Source organism: Moschus berezovskii, chromosome 4 (assembly GCF_049115385.1).
Source record: "Moschus berezovskii isolate FMDL1 chromosome 4, NW_MosBer_1.0, whole genome shotgun sequence".
NCBI classification, from domain to species: Eukaryota; Metazoa; Chordata; class Mammalia; order Artiodactyla; family Moschidae; genus Moschus; species Moschus berezovskii.
In genome coordinates this window covers 33,724,419-33,743,278 of record NC_142463.1, presented here as the reverse complement: position 1 = coordinate 33,743,278, position 18,860 = coordinate 33,724,419, and the positions used below count along the sequence as shown (strand labels likewise).

Here is an 18,860-nt window from a genome sequence, read left to right as displayed (position 1 = left end):
TTATCTGTTTTTCTATAAGGGTGAATTCAGCCAAGATGTCAGAGCGCAAAATTGTCCGCTCTTGGATAAAATCTAAGCCATGTCATTACTTGGATTCATTTGATGGACAACTTTTTTTGTTTAAGTATTTTTTAACATGTGGATCATTCTTTATTGAATTTATTATAACATTGGTCTGTTTCATGTTTTGGTTTTCTGGCCCGGAGGCATGTGAGATCTTAGCTCCCAAATCAGGGGTTGAACTCACACCCTCTGCCTTGGAATGCAAAGTCCCACTGGACAGCCAGGGGAGTCCCTGAGAGACGATTTTGATGTTTTCATTTGGCAGCTGTAGAAGAACAAGAGGTTGGGATGTAGTTTGAACTTGTACATTAAGTGTGGTGGAGTTGAAAACCTGTGGGTTTGGGAAATTCACATGCTCTTTAGCATCTTGCTGTCAAACAAAGAGCATAATCTCAGAGCCAGAAGAATGTGAATTCCGGCCTTGCTGTTTACTGTTTATGTATTCTTGGGAAAGCGCCCTTTTGCCTGAGTTTTCATAAGTAAGAATAACAGAACTACCTCATTTAGATGTTGCAAGGATAAAGATAACACACGTTGAGAAGCTGACCATGACAGCCTCTCAATAAATTGCTGATATTATAAACACTGCTCAGAAATCATGTGTTCCTAGAAAAGAGGAAATTGGTAGCTGAGTAAGGGACAGTTTGAATTACACCCACCTTCCTAATCAAAGAAGTAGAGAGGTTAGACAACAGGAACAAGCCCTCCGCACAGCTTCCCAGGGATCCTCTGCTGGCAGCAACCCAGTTCCATGACATCATTTGCTGAACTGGACCACTGATGGAAACATCACAACCCAGGGGGTGAGGCTGGCACAGACGCAAGGATGAGGGAGAAGGGATGTCTCTCCTAGACAAAGGCAAGGGAAGAGGCAGAGAGAGAGAGAGGAGGAGAACTGGGGGACAGAAGAGCTGGCTTCACATACATACCTGAGCAACCATGAAGTGGAGGGTGAGAATCATTTACGCTGTAGTGCTCTGAGAATGGAAATTTGCATCAGTCTGTGAAAATTACAGAGGCATAGAACTTTCCTAAACATGATGAGGAACTTTCTCATAAAGGTTCTCAGGGCTGGAATGAGTTGTCTTGTGGGGGAGAATGGATGATTCACCAGCCCAGGTAATGCTTAAGCACCTGTTTGGGATCTGGAGAAGAGATTTCTCTCTTTGGGTGGGAGATTGGGATAAATGACCTCCGGAAACCTTTTCAATAATTCTAAGAAGCATCACTTGGATCAGGCTTGCCCAGAAAAGCAGGTTAGTGTGGCGGTGAGACCTCGCACCACCTGCCCCCACCTCCAGAACAGCTAAAAGTGCTAAGAAACAGCATACACCTGCATTCCCCTCTATGAGGAATCACACATCACCTCGCCAGCTCAAGGAAAGGAAACGCCAACACCGTGATTCATAAATGTGGGGTCTGGGAAACCTGGCTGCCTGGGGAATGTTGTGACAACATTGCCCAATCTCTCCTCATTTGTTGCCAAGTCTCTCCGGAAACTGATGCACTCAAAAGCCAGTGAGATTAACTACACAGTTACTAAACATAGAACAGCCATATGACCCAGCAATTTTACTACTGGGCACATACCTCGAGAAAACCATAACTCAAAAGGACACATGCACCCCTATGTTCACAGCAGCACTATTTGCAATAGCCAGGAGATGGAAGCAACCTAAATGTCCATTGACAGACGATGGATAAAGAAGATGTGATACATACATACATACAAGGGACTATTACTCAGCCACTAAAAGGAACAAAATAGGGTCATTTGCAGAGATGTGGATGAACCTAGGCTGTCATACAGAGTGAAGTAAGTCAGAAGGAGAAAAACAAATCTTATATTGATACATATGTGTGGAATCTAGGTAAATAGTAGAGATGAACCTATTTTCAAGGCAGGAACACAGATGAAGACATAGAGAATCAACACGTGGACCCTGGGTAGGAAGAGGAGGGAGGGATGAATTGGGAAACTGTGATTGACATATATACATACCTGCTATAAAGCACAGGAGCCTCAGCTCAGTGCCCTGTGAAGATCTAGATAGGTGGGATGGATGGGGGCTGGGAGGGATAGGAGGAAGAGTCAAGAGGAAGGAGATATATGTATACACACAGCTGATTCACTTCACTGTACAGCAGAAACTAAAACAACATTGTAAAGCAATTACATTCCAATAAAAAAAAAACAAAGTCACTAGGTGGCTTTTCTCCAGTGCTAAATCCCTGGGGGAAGAAGTCAGCTACCTCTAGAAGGAGAGACCAGAATGAGGGGGGAGCCACTTAGGGTTTGTAATTTGTGGCATGGAGATCATGACGAGATCATGAAAAGAAGATGGTGAGTAGCAGATACGGAAATGACCATGACACAGAGTTTTCGGGTGAGGATGCAGTCAAAAACCAAGCAGAACCTCAGACGTCATAGCCAACCTCTCTTTTAAGAAAAGGAGTTAAGCTCCACCCAGATGAGCACACGCAAACAGAGAAATATGCTGTCTTGCCAGAAAAGTGAGAAATCAGATTCCATTCCCTAGGCAGCTGGGTTCCAAAACACATTCAGTTCGCTACCCCAACATCTTCAAACTACTCTCACTCATTCAAGACTTCAGAAAGAGACCAAACTGTGCCATGGAAAAGTGCAGATCATGTTCAAACCCCTGCCGTACTGATTTCTCGCTGAGTGACCTTAAGCCTCAGCTTCCTGATCAGATGAATGGGGACAAGAATAGTTCATAGAATTGTTGGGGGGATTATACGGAATTTATTTATAAAAGTGCCTGGCACAATGTTGGTGATAAATAAGTCCCAGTTCATATTAATAAGAAAAACTACGGAAATGGAAAAAAAACAAGTAGAAGCAAACCCAGAAAACTTTAAATATTTCCTCCAAAACTTAATGTGAGGGATTAACTAGCTTTAAAATTTTTTATTATAAACATTTTCACAATAGCAAACAAGAAAATACAGAATTCCCATTGCCTGGCTCTTTTGAATTCTAATAGCCTGCAATACTTGAGTTGCATTTTTACAGAAATGAAGCATTGAAGATAGAGTCCTGTACCTCTTGTCTATTTGATTCTCTGCACCTTGTCCCCAACCCCTGAGATGACTTCCCATTCTTTCTATGGTTTGTTTCTTGGATCCTCTGTCCTCTTTCCACCCAATGATCATCACAGCCACCTTCTCTTTGTAGTTTCTGCATTCTGGCTGGCAGGACCACTTGATGCCTCCAGGACTCCCTCTGAGGAAGAAGAGGAACCCTGACCAACCTTCAGGCACTGTCCACCATTTCAATGGCTGCTCCTTATGGAGCCTAAAGCTGACGCTGGTCAGGCCAGAAATAAGAGTGAGGGCTCTTCCCAACATGGCGCTAGGCAGCTCCACAGACATTACACCACCGAATCCTCACATCTCTAAGATGCAACCATTATCCCTGTTCTATAAGGAAAAAATAAGGTGAAGCACCTGCTCGTAGCCTGGCAGCCCAGAATTCAAATAGAGGCTGCTTTTTCAGCAAAGCAGACACACCAGGGACCACTTTCACTCCAGTGTGGCAGGAACGAGTGATTAGCGGCCTAAGCCCTAGCGTTTCCAGGTGTGAGCTCACTGGTGCGCCCTATACAACTTTAACAGCTATTTTGTGCTCTTCACAAAACCAGAACTTTCTAAAAAGTGTTTGTATAATTAAGGGAAAGGAAAATAATAAAAGACAACCCAAGGAACATGAGCTGAGATTCTAACCCCTTCATGCTTTCAGTTCCCTTCCATCTTAATTAATTGACACGTACATCTGTAGTCAGGAGACCTGGATTCTAGACCTGGCCTCTCTGCCTATACGCATGTGACCATGAACAAGCCTTCTTCCCCTCCACAGGCCTCTGTTTTCACATCAGTAAAATAGGGATAATAATATCTTCTCTACCTACCCCTAGGGTGTTGCAGGTATTCCAACAGAAAATGGGAGTAGAAATGCTAACACACTCTAGATCCTCTCTAGATACTCTCCGCATTCCTGCATCCAGTGGGGGTGGGGGAATGATAAGGGTTCTGGGGCAGCTCCCCTCCCTAACACCCAGCTCCATGGATGGTCCTGTCAGCAATCTGCACAATCACCAGCTTTGTGCTTTTATGATCTCAAAGCATCCTCACATTCCTGAGAGGGCTGATAATAATAGCTAAGATTAATTCCACCTAGAATACTCTAAACACTCTGTTGGGTTTTTTTATATTCTTTATCTTGAATCATTAAAATAATTATGGATGGTAAGTATTTTATTAATCAAACACACTTTTATTTTTGTGTTTTGTTTTTGTGACTCACCTCCTTGAATATAAAACTGATGTGTTGGTATTGGTCTAATACCAAGGAAAACCAGATCAACAACAGATTAGAAAACAGAATACAAGAATAGATGAAGTATGAAGTTCAGTGGAGGGGAACAGCATGTTCTCAATAATAAGATGGGAAATCACCCTTTTCCCAGATGTTGGGGAAATGTAGGCATTATTATCCCCATTTTATAACTAAGGAAATTGAGACTCAGGGAGGTGAAGTAACACACAGACAGTAAGTGATGTAAAACCAGAACTGGAGGCAAAGTCTTACTATAGAGCCAAAGCTCATTTTCTTTCAACCATACTACCCTGATTGCCTCCAGAATCCTTGTCTATTCTAATCCTCATCCTTCCTACAGTTACTAAAAGTCTGAAAGTAAAGCTGCTCAGTTGTGTCCGACTCTTTGTGACCCCACGGACTGGGGCCTGCCACGCTCCTCCATCCATGGGATTTTCCAGGCAAGAAAATTGGAGTGGGTTGCCATTTCCTTCTCCAGGGGATCTTCCTAACCCAGGGATGGAACCTGGGTCTCCCGCACTGCAGGCAGACTCCTTGCCATCTGAACCACGAGGGAAGTGTATTAAAAGCCTGGGATAAGAGCAAAAATAACACTCAGGTATCATTACCTGGTCTTCCTTGAAATGTGGTGCTAGGAAGGTGGGTTATGGTAGGGATAGACGTTTATGGCTGGGGTAGGTGATGAGAATTGGACCAGAAGGGAAATACTGAAATGGTCAACAGGAACATTCTTAGGAGTATATGTTGATACTACAATACTCTGGGCACAACTCAACATTAATTAAGCCAATAAATATATTACTGAATACCTAACACATGCTGGCGCTGGGGCTACAGTTATCAGATGTGGTTCCTGCCCTGATATACTCCTGTGAATCCTGAATTCATAGACCCCTTTTGTTAAATATTTAAAAATTAAAAAAGAAAAAACAGAACTAAAGCTAACACATGGTATTTTGCAGACCTATATGGGAAACAAAGAATGAAGGGAGTATCAGAGCTGGGGCTTCTCTTAATAAACCCATCTTGGTGTTTGTGTGCTTGTTAGGAAAAATCTGCCAGAACCACAGAATTTAAGTGTGTGTGGGGTGGGGAATAGGACAGGGGCAAGTCATCTTTGCTTCTCTCCATCTTCCATAGAAGTTACTGAGGATGGACTCCCGTTTATCCCCTTCTTTCCAACACATAACATGGCTGGAAAAGCCAGAGGTTTGGAGACAAAGCACTAGCCCAAATAAGGCCCAGGCATTGGGGCTGTCATAACTAAGTAGACACCACTGTATACATTCCTCAGCTCTGAGACCCTTTTCCCTTCAGTTTTCCTTTTGCTGGTCTGGGACCCACTGGAATATCAAGCAGGTGGCTTTCAGTTATAAGGGATTGTGGCTACCTAGTCAAGAGTGAGAAGATAGATATTTAAATACTAAAAAAGCAACCTACTATTTTTATAGTGTCTTACAGCTTATATGGACCTAACAGAAGCAGAAGATATTAAGAAGAGGTGGCAGGAATACACAGAAGAACTGTACAAAAAAATCTTCACGACCAAGATAGTCACGATAATGTGATCACTGACCTAGAGCCAGACATCTTGGAATGTGAAGTCAAGTGGGCCTTAGAAAGCATCACTACTAACAAAGCTAGTGGAGGTGATGGAATTCCAGTTGAGCTATTTCAAGTCTTGAAAGATGATGCTGTGAAAGTGCTGCACTCAATATGCCAGCAAATTTGGAAAACTCAGCGCTGGCCACAGGACTGGAAGAGGTCAGTCTTCATTCCAATCCCAAAGAAAGGCAATGCCAAAGAATGCTCAAACTACCACACAATTGCACTCATCTCACATGCTAGTAAAGTCATGCTCAAAATTCTCCAAGCCAGGCTTCAGCAGTATGTAAACCGTGAACTCCCAGATGTTCAAGCAGGTTTTAGAAAAGGCAGAGGAACCAGAGATCAAATTGCCAACATCCGCTGGATCATGGAGAAAGCAAGAGAGTTCCAGAAAAACATCTATTTCTGCTTCATTGACTATGCCAAAGCCTTTGACTGTGTCGATCACAATAAACTGGGGAACATTCTGAAAGAGATGGGAATCCCAGACCACCTGACCTGCCTCTTGAGAAACCTGTATGCAGGTCAGGAAGCAACAGTTAGAACTGGACATGGAACAACAGACTGGTTCCAAATAGGAAAAGGTGTACGTCAAGGTTGTATATTGTCACCTTGCTTATTTAACTTATATGCAGAGTACATCATGAGGAACGCTGGGCTGGAAGAAGCACAAGCTGGAATCAAGATTGCTGGGAGAAATATCAATAACCTCAGATATGCAGATGGCAGAGAGTGAAGAGGAACTCAAAAGCCTCTTGATGAAAGTGAAAGAGGAGAGTGAAAAGGTTGGCTTGAAGCTCAACATTCAGAAAACAAAGATCATGGCATCTGGTCCCATCACTTCATGGGAAATAGATGGAAAAACAGTGGAAACAGTGTCAGACTTTATTTTTTTGGGCTCCAAAATCACTGCAGATGCTGATTGCAGCCATGAAATTAAAAGACGCTTGCTCCTTGGAAGGAAAGTTATGACCAACCTTGATAGTATATTAAAAAGCAGAGACATTACTTTGCCAACCAAGGTCCGTCTAGTCAAGGCAATGGTTTTTCCCGTGGTCATGTATGGATGTGAGAGTTGGACTGTGAAGAAAGCTGATGGCCGAAGAATTGATGCTTTTGAACTGTGGTGTTGGAGAAGACTCTTGAGAGTCCCTTATACTGCAAGGAGATCCAACCAGTCCATTCTAAAGGAGATCAATCCTGGGTGTTCATTGGAAGGACTGATGCTGAAGCTGAAACTGCAATACTTTGGCCACCTCATGCGACGAGTTGACTCACTGGAAAAGACTCTGATGCTGGGAAAGGTTGGGGGCGGGAGGAGAAGGGGACGACGGAGAATGAGATGGCTGGATGGCATCACTGACTCTGTGGACATGAGTTTGAGTGTACTCCGGGAGTTGGTGATGGACAGGGAGGCCTGGCGCGCTGTGATTCATGGGGTCGCGGAGAGTCGGACACGACTGAGCGACTGAACTGACGACTGACTGACAGCTTATAAAGCTTTGGCATCTACCATCTCATCTATTTACACTGGATCCTCAGGATGATTTATGAAGTAGAGAATTGCTATTATCTCCATTTTAGCGGGTTGCCATTTCCCGCTAAATGGCAACCCACTCCAGTGTTCTTGCCTGGAGAATCCCAGGGACAGGGGAGCCTGGTGGGCTTCCGTCTATGGGGTCACACAGAGTCGGACACGACTGAAGTGACTTAGCAGCAGCAGCAGCCATTTTAGCGGGGGGATCACCAAGGCCAGAAAAATTGGTGTTGTCATTCTGATGTTACAGGAATTGGAATTAGGAAAGCACAGAGAAGGGGCATCATCCTGACTGCAACAAGAGGATCAATCAGGGAAGGCTTACTGGAGGTGACCCAAAAGCTGAGTGTAAAAAAAAAAAAAATCCACAAAATAGGTGTATGAGTGGAGAGTCCAGGTAGATGACTTCACAAAAGTTTGAAAATATGACGAAGCCTGGAGAGGCAAGATAAAGATGGTGATGGTGGCGACCATGACAATAGCTAACACCTGTCTACGCTTACCAAGTTTGGATACTGTTAGAACACACACTGTCCTAAGTGGTTTATTTAGGCTTATTTACATTAATTCTCACACCTATCTTGTTAGGTAGATACTTTTATTACCCGTTTTATTTACAGATGAGGGTAGGAAACTAAGGCACAGAGAAGTTACATAATATAACTTAAGAAATATGACCAAAATCACATATGATCTTGTGTGCTAACTTAAGAAGTATGAGTTTCATCCTACAAGCCAAGGGCACCTCCCACTCTGTGCATGAAAGATTCTCAGCAGAGAGAAGATGGGCACAGATTTGTGATGTAGAAAGCCTTCTCTTGTTCAGGGTGGACGGGATGTTGGGGAGGGGAAAACCGAGGAGGCTCCTGGTTCAAGAACCTAAATAGAGACAGTGGGAGTAGAGCACAGAATGCCAGTTTCTTATAGGTAAGAAACTGACCCCCACATGTTTCTGTCTTCTATGCCTGTAAAGGCAGAATAATGTATATCCACCTACCTGCCTCAGGAATTGCTGGAAAATTAATGGGGTAGAAACCTGACTGGCTTTCATGTGTTAAAAAACACCCTGAACCACTGCTGGTGTTTTTGAAATGCTGAGCATATAAAATGTGCTCTGACCGGAGGAGCCGGGAATAATTATAGCTTGCTAATCATTGTTAATTTTACCACAGCTTTGAAATCCTGAACTTTCTCAATGATTCAAAAAAGAGATGGCAACTCTTGCATCCCATCCTAGCAGCCACAGAGAAGCAGACAAGTAATTTCTCACAAGCTCCATTCATTATTTGCAGTGGTTCAGCTACTTACATGGGGCATAGTGAAAGAAAAGCAATGACTTGCTCTTTTAGAATGAAATTGTACAAGGAACTCCTTATAGTCTTGCTGATTCTTTGAAAGAACGTGTTCATCTCCCTATATTGAGTACGTGCATAAATATTCCCAGTTTGCCATGTTTGAAGGAGAGGGGGGAAAGTGTTTAACAGAACTTCTAACATCCTGGCCACCAGGACACTTGGGTTTTAACTGTGATATGGTAATAGACCTGTTTCTAAACCTTCCTTCAGATTCGGCACCACCGTTTCCATAAGCACTTATTTAAGGTCTCAGAACAGCCAGGCAGAGTTGCAAAGGCATCTCCAAGGAATCTGAGGAAACTGTTGGCCCGACGACTTTAAATTCTCTAAGCCTCACCTACACCCTCTATGGAATGGGTCTGATAGACAGGACCTGATGTGAGGATGAGATAATGTTTGTGTACTGTAAACTATATAAATCCATGCTATTAAGGGAAAAGACTTCAGGGGGTTCGATCCCTGGGTGGGGAAGAACCCCTGGAGAAGGGCATGGCAAGCCACTCCAGTATTCTTGCCTGGAGAATCCCATGGACAGAGGAGCCTGGTGGGATCCAGTCTACAGAGTTGCAAAGAGTAGGACGCGACTGAAGCGACTTAGCACGCAAGCAAGGGACTGAAAAAAGAAGCGAGGAAGTGAAATAACTTAAAGGAGGGACAAGAACTGGAACAAATCCTGACAGTCCCACGCCATCCTCCTCAATACAAATTCTGAGGCCTCCAGCCGCGGAGAGCGGCCTTGACACGCAAGGTTCTCGGCGGGAGGTCGCGCCTAGGGCTGGTCCCTTCTAGGGTGGGGCCGGGCGGGCCGGGGGCGGTCTCCGGTCCCCCGCCCTCAGCCGAGTATCGGTTTTCCTTTCCCAGGCTTTCGGTCCAGAGGAGACGGGACAGCCTCCGCCTCCCTGATCCTATCGCGGGCGGCGCAGGGCCGGCTGAGCCTTCAGTGAGCCGGGAACGAGAACCCGGGAAGGGGCGGGCGGGGAATACTGTCACCCAAATACCAGCGGGTGAGTCGGCGGCCAAACCAGCCGGGCAGGTCCGGCGAAGTATAAGAGCTGGAGGGAGCGGCGGGCGGCAGACGCCCGGACACCGTCCCACACGCCGGAGCCGGAACCCCGCGGAGTCTCGGGTCCTCGCCAGCCCGCGCCGGGTGCTCGCTCCTCCGCCCCACCATGGCCCGGAGCCCGGGCCTCGCGCTGCCGTCGCCGTGGCTCCTGATGCTGGCGGCGGTGATCGGCCACGCGGCCGCGCAGAGCCAGTGCGTGTGCCCCACCAACAAGATGACCGTGTGCGGCGAGCGCGACGCGAGCGGCCGCTGCCAGTGCCGCGTGCTCGGCTCGAACCAGGCGGTCAACTGCTCCACGCTCACGGCCAAGTGCCTGCTGCTCAAGGCGCGCGCGCGCGCCTCCCACGGCGGCCGCGCGCTGGTGCGGCCGAGCGAGCACGCGCTCGTGGACAACGACGGCCTGTACGACCCCGACTGCGATGCTCAGGGGCGCTTCAAGGCGCGCCAGTGCAACCAGACGTCGGTGTGCTGGTGCGTGAACTCGGTGGGCGTGCGCCGCACCGACAAGGGCGACCTGAGCCTGCAGTGCGACGAGGTGGTGCGCACCTACCACATCCTCATTGACCTGCGCCACCGCCCGGACGCCCCCGCCTTCAACCACTCGGACCTGGACGCCGAGCTGCGGCAGCTCTTCCAGCAGCGCTATCTGCTGCAGCCCAAGTTCGTGAGGGCCGTGCACTACGAGCACCCCACCATCCAGATCGAGCTGCGCCAGAACTCGTCGCAGAAGGTGGCCGGCGAGGTGGACATCGGCGACGCCGCGTACTACTTCGAGAGGGACGTCAAGGGCGAGTCGCTGTTCCTAGGCCCCCGCGACCTCAACTTGCGCGTGGGCGGACAGCCCCTGGTCCTGGAGCAGATGCTCATCTACTACCTGGACGAGAAGCCCCCCCAGTTCTCCATGAAGCTCCTCACCAGCGGCCTCATCGCCGTCATCGTGGTGGTCGTGGTGGCGGTGGTCGCCGGCGTGGCCGTCCTGGTGATCACCAATCGGAGGAAGTCGGGGAAGTACAAGAAGGTGGAGATCAAGGAACTGGGGGAGATGAGACAGAAACCGAGCTTGTAGGTACCGGCGGGGCTGGGGTGGGGTAGGGTATCGGATTTCAGCCAGATTCCAGACCCAAGTGAGTCAATCACCCTTCTTGCCCAACCCCCACCCTCCACACACACACCAGGAGACACTTCTCTCACATTCCTGCTTACCCCCACCGCCACCATATTTAATAGATCCTGTTCTCAGGGTCACCTCGCTTTCTGACTTCTGTCCTGAAGAAAGCAATTCTAAAATTCCTTCCCTTTCGGTCCAACCAGAAACCTGACTCCAAGAGTTAAGGGAAGTTTGGCATAGGGTTATGTATAAGAATCAAGTGTCTGTATGAAAACCCAGCCTGGTTTACAAATGCGGAAATCCGTGCTGAAGGCTTAAACGCTTTTAGCTGGGAAACGGCTGCTGTCTTGGGTTGAAATTATTTCATTACCTCCACTTGTATCGTGGCCTTCCTGATGAGGAGTTCGCTAATTGGGCCCAGGTTGTATCTTCATTTCCCATCGTTTGTATTACTGACCACACATGCTTGTCACCAGGAAAGAAGCCCGTCTGAGCTGCCTGCACACATTTTAGATGTCTTTATTTGAGGGCAGACTTTGGCCCAGAAACTCAGCATCTGTTCTTCAACTTGCCCTTATTACAGCTGATACTAGTAATGTTTCTTTTGTAAAATGTTTGTACATAGGTTGTCTTTGATAATGCTGTTGTGATTTTTTTAAAAAACACATGAATTTAATAAAATATGGAAAAGGCACAAACCAAAAGATGGAGTTTGTGAAAACTTGCTCCAGATTTATATGATTTGGGACTGCTCTAATTTCCTATGACTCAGATTTCTTATTTCAAATTCTAACACTTCTTAGCAGGATGGGCCTTTTTCCCATAGCCACTCTGGTGTCTCTGAGATCCCTGAGCTGGCAAGTGTAAACACAGGTGTTTCTAAATAAGGTTGTTTGGAAACCCCCTGCAGGAGGGTAGGTCTGAGGGAACCGGCTAGAACCACCCAGTGTTGTCAGGAAAGGGGACCAGACTTAGGTAATCACCAAATGAGAATTCTCCCCTGGAGAATACAACTCTACCTTTGTCTCTGAGTTAAATGACTTTCCCACATGGTTCCAGCCAGTCTGTAGCGGGCTCGTGCTCTGGCTGTGTGTGTGCATGTGCCCACGTAGTCTGTTTTCCTAAGACTTTACTAGTAAGGTGCTTTAAAAACTAACTGCGTTTTAGCTGCAGAAAATCTTGTCTCACATTTATCTTCTTGGTTTTACTCATTCATGCTTATTTATGTGAAGCAGGGTGTGTTAGAAGGTCACTGTGGGGTAGCCTAGTGGTAAACAAGTTACTGCAGTTCCTGGGAAGTTGCTGCAACCATGGGCATGTACAAAGGATGGAGTGGTACACCCAACCCCAAATAGCTAGGTCCAGGACCTCAGTTTCTTCCCCAGGATACATCTCACATTCCTCCTCTAACTTGCACTCTGGTCTATGCCTGCCCCTCAAGAATGAAGCACCAGTAAGATTTGGGGTAAGGGAGCTCTAAGCTGCTGCCTGGGCAGCTTGGGGCCGTGACTGGTGTGTGCTGAAAGAATGATACCGTATGGTCCCCAGAGTCTCTTCAGCCTGCAAGCACTCCTGCTAAGGGAAGGCTCCAAACATCCTTTCAGGTGAAAATGGGGCTTAACAAGGGGAGAAGGCTGATGTAGGCTGGCTGTGGAAAGGACAGCTGATGTGCCTGAGGTTAGAATGAGAACCTTAACAATAAGAGTGAAACAACTCTCAGGTCTACTTCCCACCCCTCACCCACACTCCACACCCCCGCTCCCCCATCACTGAAATACCTTAGCTAAAGAGACCTTGGCGATCACCTCTATCCTAACCTCACATCTTATGGATGAAAGGGTGAGTGACATCTCAAGATTAATGTTTCTGTGACCCAGCTGAAACTAGACAGATTCTTGATTCCTCATCCAGTATTCTTTTCACTGCATCACACTGCCATTGTTTCAAGGGTCACTTCAGAAAACTATCACTTGACTGCCCAGAAAGTAAACAGATTAAGGATTGAGTGGGCGGCTGAACAAAGGAAAAAGTTCTGAGCAACCCCATTCTTCATCAGAATGTGGCTTTTGAATAATTTCTAAATTTCTGCATTAATTCTGGGCTGAGTCATTGATTGCACTTTTTTCACCGTTTGTAAAGCACTTTCACTTGTATCACCTCTGAGACACTGGCTTACTGACAATCAAGTGTTGACAAACCTGGGTTCAAATCCTGCTGTACTGGGCAATAAGTTAACTCTCTAGTTTCCTCATTTGCTGAAAACTACAAATCTCTATTATAAAAATTAAATGAAGGTAATTGATAGGAGTGCCTAGAACTTGGTGTTCAATTTTTTTCTCTCTTAAAGATTAGGTCCCTCATAGCTCAGTTGGTAAAGAATCTGCCTACAAATGATTCCTGGGTTGGGAAGATACCCTGGAGAAGGAAATGGCAACCCACTCCATTATTCTTGCCTGGAGAATCCCATGGATAGAGGAGCCTGGCAGGCTACAGTCCATGGGGTCACAAGAGTTGGGCACGAATTAGTGACTAAACCACCATGGATTATGTTCATCTCACATGTCAGAAAACTGAGGTCCACAGAGGCTGAGGCCGAGTGGCTCATGATCACACATCCTCCATGTGCCAAAGCCAGAATTTAGAGCCCTTGTTTCAGCTTTCTAGCCCAGGTTTCTACGCCAGGCACCAAGCAGGTTCAGTGCCTGTGTGCTCAGTTGCTAAGTCATGTCTGACTCTTGGCGACCCCATGGACCGCAGCCCACCAGGCTCTTCTGTCCATGGGATTTTCCAGGCAAGAATACCAGAGTGGGTTGCCATTTCCTTCTCCAGGGGATCTTTCCCACCCAGGGATCGAAGCTAGGTCTCCTGTGTCTCCTGCATTGCAGGTGGATTCTCAACCCACTAAGCCTCTTGGGAAGCTCCAGCAGGTTGAGACATCTTTCCTGTTCACTTCTTCCAAGGAAGAGTTCCTCATACTCTGTTCTGTACTCAGCTTACTTCTGTCAGTCACAGAAATATACTATCTAGAATTGGCTCTCTCCAGGGGTTTAGCCACCACCAGATTCCTCCCCACCCCCCTGCCCCAACTTAACATTTACTGTTTTGAGCTCTGGCCTGGGGCTGCCTTTGACAGGAATGTGAAGAGCAGGTATGATTCACCTTTCAGGTCACAACTTGTCTTCTGAGCCCTGCAGGAGGTTCATTTGATTTCCTTGTTTTGGTCACCAGGGCTGTCTCCACTCTTGCTATTTCCTTAATTGGAGCAATTTTTTTGGACCCGCCTCATGGCTTGTGAGATCTTAGCTCCCCAACCAAGGATTGAACCCAGGCCCTCAGCAGTGAGAGCATGGAGTCCTAACCACCTGGACCACCAGGAAATTCCAAGAGCAGTTCTTCAAATCACATACTTTTTACCTGCTTACATACTTTTGGCTTCACCGTTTTTTGAATAGAATCACAATTTCCAGTCAGAGCTGGAAAGAGGATCATTTAGTCCAAGAGTCCATTTTCTGGATGAAGAAACTGAGGCCCAGAGAGAATGGATTTACCCAAGTCTTGCAGATAGTGGCTGAGCTACCCTATAGCTCCAATACCCTGACTTCTGTCTTGTCTAATGTCTGTTCCACTTGTCTCCCTAGTCTCCTCTTTATTTTCACACTATCATTTCTGTTCTTAAATTGTAGTGCGTTTCCTTCAGTTTCTTAATATCACTTAAATGGGAGCAATACTTTGGTCAAGTGTAAAATGTGTGGGTTTTGAATTTACCTGGCCTTTCAGACCTGTTTTTCTTGTTTGTAAAACAGGTGAGTCTTGTCTACTATGCTTGGTTTTAAAGATTGCTGCTGCTGCTAAGTCGCTTCAGTCGTGTCCGACTCTGTGCAACCCCATAGACAGCAGCCCACCAGGCTCCCCCGTCCATGGGATTTTCTAGGCAAGAGTACTGGAATGGCTTGCCCTTGCCTTGGTTTTAAAGAATAGACATAAGAAAAGATTGAGTACATATTTAGTAAATGATCAGTCTTGACAGAATGACAGTAAGACCCCTCAAGAATGAAAGCAAGACCCCTTAAGATCCAAATAACTAACTAGTCATGGTTGAACTCTCTCCAATGCAATGCAAACAGCAGTTTCAGCCTACTTCTCTAAAGGGACTTCTCTGTCCTAGGTGTCTGCTCTCAGGGAGATGAGAGCAGTCTTTGAGATGAGAGCAGTCACTTCAGTCGTGTCCGACTCTGTGTGACCCCATAGACGGAAGCCCGCCAGGCTCCCCCATCCCTGGGATTCTCCAGGCAAGAACACTGGAGTGGGTTGCCATTTCCTTCTCCAGTGTGTGAAAGTGAAAAGTGAAAGTAAAGTCTCTCAGTCGTGTCTGACCCTTAGCGACCCCACGGACTGCAGCCTACCAGACTCCTCCATCCATGGGATTTTCTAGGCAGTAGTACTGGAGTGGCTTGCCATTGCCTTCTCCGATACTGTCTCCTAGAATTTATAAATTTGCTAGCCAGAGTATACTAGCTTCTGGTACAACATATAACTACAAATCTAGTGGCTTAAACAGTATGCATTTATACATAGGTCACAAGGCTAGAAAAGACACAGGTTTCATTAGGCTAAAATTAAGATAGCTGCATGTTGCATTCCTTTCTGAGGGTGCTAGGGGAGATTTTGGAGAAGGAAATGGCAACCCACTCCAGTGTTCTTGCCTGGAGAAACCCAGGGACAGAGGAGCCTGGTAGGCTGCCATCTCTGGGGTCGCACAGTCAGACACAACTGAAGCGACTTAGCAGCAGTAGTAGTAGTAATAGGGGAGATTTTGTTTCCTGCTCATTCAGTTTATTGGCAGGATTCAGTTCCTTTTCAGTTATGGGAGCTAGATGTTTGATTTCTTCTCACAGGCTGTAAACTAAGTGCTTTCCCTGGTTTGTGGTAGCAGCCTGTTTCTTACCTCATGCCCCACTTTCTTTATCTTCAAAACCAGTGATGGCAAGTAGAATCTTCACACTGAATCTTTCTCCATTGTCCCATCTTTTTACAAAAAATGTCTCACTTGTGAGGACCCATGTGATTAGGTTGGGTCACCCACATAGTCCAGGATAAGATTATCTTCCCTCAAGGCCTCTAACTTTAATCATATCTGCAAAGTCCCTTTTGCCATTAATGTAACATATCCACAAATCCTGGGGATTAATTTGTGGGCACGTTGACTGGGGAGGGCATTATTCTGTCTACCCCTCAGAGAATGCCCTGCTCCCCACAAACCCATGCTCTTAACCATTATACTCTACTGCCTCTATAAAATTTCAGGCCTGAGTGCAATTCTGTATTTTGTGATAAAAGAGCTCTCTCCCCCATGGCCCTCTGCTTTGTCCCTTTTTGAACAAAGCCTTCACAAGGAGCAAAATGAACTCTTGGGAGAATTATTCCTGTATCGCACACGGGGTCACGCAAGATGCCTAGCACTGAATAGGCTCTCAAGAAATGTGTGTTGAAATGAAATCATACCAATGACTGGCATTTATTGAACATGTATAATGTGCCAGACACTGTCCTACAAGCTTTACCCTGATTATCTCATCCATTTCACAACAATCCCATGAACAGAAGATATGTTCTGTTGTTCCTGTTTTACTGCTGAGGAAACCAAGGTATTAATAAGTTCAGTTCAGTTCAGTCGCTCAGTCGTGTCCGACTCTCTGTGACCCCATGAACCACAGCACGCCAGGCCTCCCTGTCTATCACCAACTCCCGGAGTTCACTCAAACTCATGTCCACAGAGTTGGTGATGCCATCCAGCCATCTCATTCTTGGTCGTCCCTTTCTCCTCCCGCCCCCAACCTTTCCCAGCATCAGAGTCTTTTCCAGTGAGTCAACTCGTCGCATGAGGTGGCCAAAGTATTGCAGTTTCAGCTTCAGCATCAGTCCTTCCAATGAGTGATTCGCCAGAAATCACATTGCTGGTAAGGAATACAGCTAGAATGTAAATCCAGGGCTACCTTCCCCAGAGTCTGTGCTTTTATCACTATGCTCTATAATAGCACAGGGTAAAGAACTATGTTCCATGCCAAAAAGTGATGATGCAAGTTGAGAAGCTTATTCTCAGGGACCCAGAGGGAATCCCCTGAACGAGCACTTGGGAACTTAACACATTTCTTTTACAATCAAGAGCATATCCTGATGGGCATCTTCCAGTTGTAATTTCCCTCCTGGAGCCATTCTCTGTCATTGCTAAACACCATCAGAGGTGTCATTACTGCTTTATATGATGAATTCTGTTACTGCTGCTGCTGCTGCTAAGTCACTTCAGTCGTGTCTGAGTCTGTGTGACCCCACAGACGGCAGCCCACCAGGCTCCCCCGTCCCTGGGATTCTCCAGGCAAGAACACTGGAGTGGGCTGCCATTTCCTTTTCCAATGCATGAAAGTGAAAAGTGAAAGTGAAGTCGTTCAGTCGTGTCCGACTCTTCGCGACTCCATGGACTGCAGCCCACCAGGCTCTTCCGCCCATGGGATTTCCCAGGCAAGAGCACTGGGAAGGAATTATTGGAAGGGTGGGGATGAGTACGGGGTCCTAGTTTCCTTCAGTGTTAGGAATTCCACTGAGCTCAGGAGAACTGTGTCCCCTGATTCCACAGTAAGCTAAGATATCCTCAATGTCAGTGGAAATTCTCAGGTGCATGCTATACCAGTAGGGGAAAGAAGGGAAGAGAAATGTCCCAGAGCAACAGTCTGAACACTCAGCTTAGCAACACAGCGTGTCTTCTTGGACAGTCAGGGCCAAGAGTCTCTTGACCAGAACGGTTTAACCTTCAGTAGCCTTAGGCCCTCGTGGCTCCCACCTGGAGCATCGCAGCCCCTTTGGGGTCCCACTACTCTCAACTTCCTGGTTGCTTGGTACTGTTGGAGGGAATGTTTCGACCACCCAAATATTTTGATGGGAAGCACATTGTCACATGTTATCGAAACACAACATCATACAGAAGGTGTCAATTCAACTAGGTCAGCAAGGAAGCTTGATGTCTTGGTTCTCTCTTTTTAGCCGTGTGATCTTGAATCTGGTAGTTTACCTCCCTGGTCCTCACATTTACATTGTCTAATGGATCTAATAATATCCATTCACTCTTGTCTTCTAATCTCACCTCAATGGGACTAAGGTAAGTGTGACCAAGAGGCTAGTTTGGCCAGTACTAGGCGAACTAGTACTAGGGAAGAGGTCTTGAGTAACTGTAAGTGTTACCTGGACGCCCTCCCAAATTGGATAACCTGTGTCCTTAAGGATTCTGAAGGTTTATCATTGACTCATTCTCTCAAGTTTTTTTTTTTTTTGTCTTATTTTATGCCAGATATTGTACTAGCTTTGGGAGTATATGATGCAATGAATAGACATAGTTTCTCTGGTGTTTGTTTTTTGCTTACCTGGCAACCCTGCAACCTTCTCAATGAGGAGACACACTCACTATGTGAGTCTTGGCGAGAGGCTAGGTGGTCCTGCTCCTGGCTGATGGAATATGTATGTGTGACCTGGCTCAGTCAACTGAGCTCTCCTGCCTGGGACATTGATCTAGAGGACATGAAGCTGTCCATTAGCCACCCATCACCTGATAAATTAGTCCCAGCAGCGTTAACTTTGCCAACTGTACAACCGCTCCAAGATGTCAACTGTCCAGTGGCAGCATATCAGTAGGCCATGCCAATCAGACTGTCCCATTGCTTGCCTCTGGCCGTATTCCTACTGCCTAGCCAACCTACTTCCTTACCATTTCCTGAGTC

At 46.4% G+C, this 18,860-nt stretch overlaps 1 protein-coding gene across 1 annotated transcript; it reads left to right on the top strand.

Moving 5' to 3' along the window:
• The first annotated feature begins 9,802 nt into the window (after positions 1–9,802).
• Positions 9,803–11,823, top strand: TACSTD2 (tumor associated calcium signal transducer 2). Its single transcript, XM_055403373.2, has one exon. It carries the CDS (start codon positions 10,093–10,095, stop codon positions 11,050–11,052), a length of 960 nt encoding a protein of 319 aa, XP_055259348.2. The 5' UTR covers positions 9,803–10,092; the 3' UTR covers positions 11,053–11,823.
• The last annotated feature ends 7,037 nt before the right edge of the window (positions 11,824–18,860 follow it).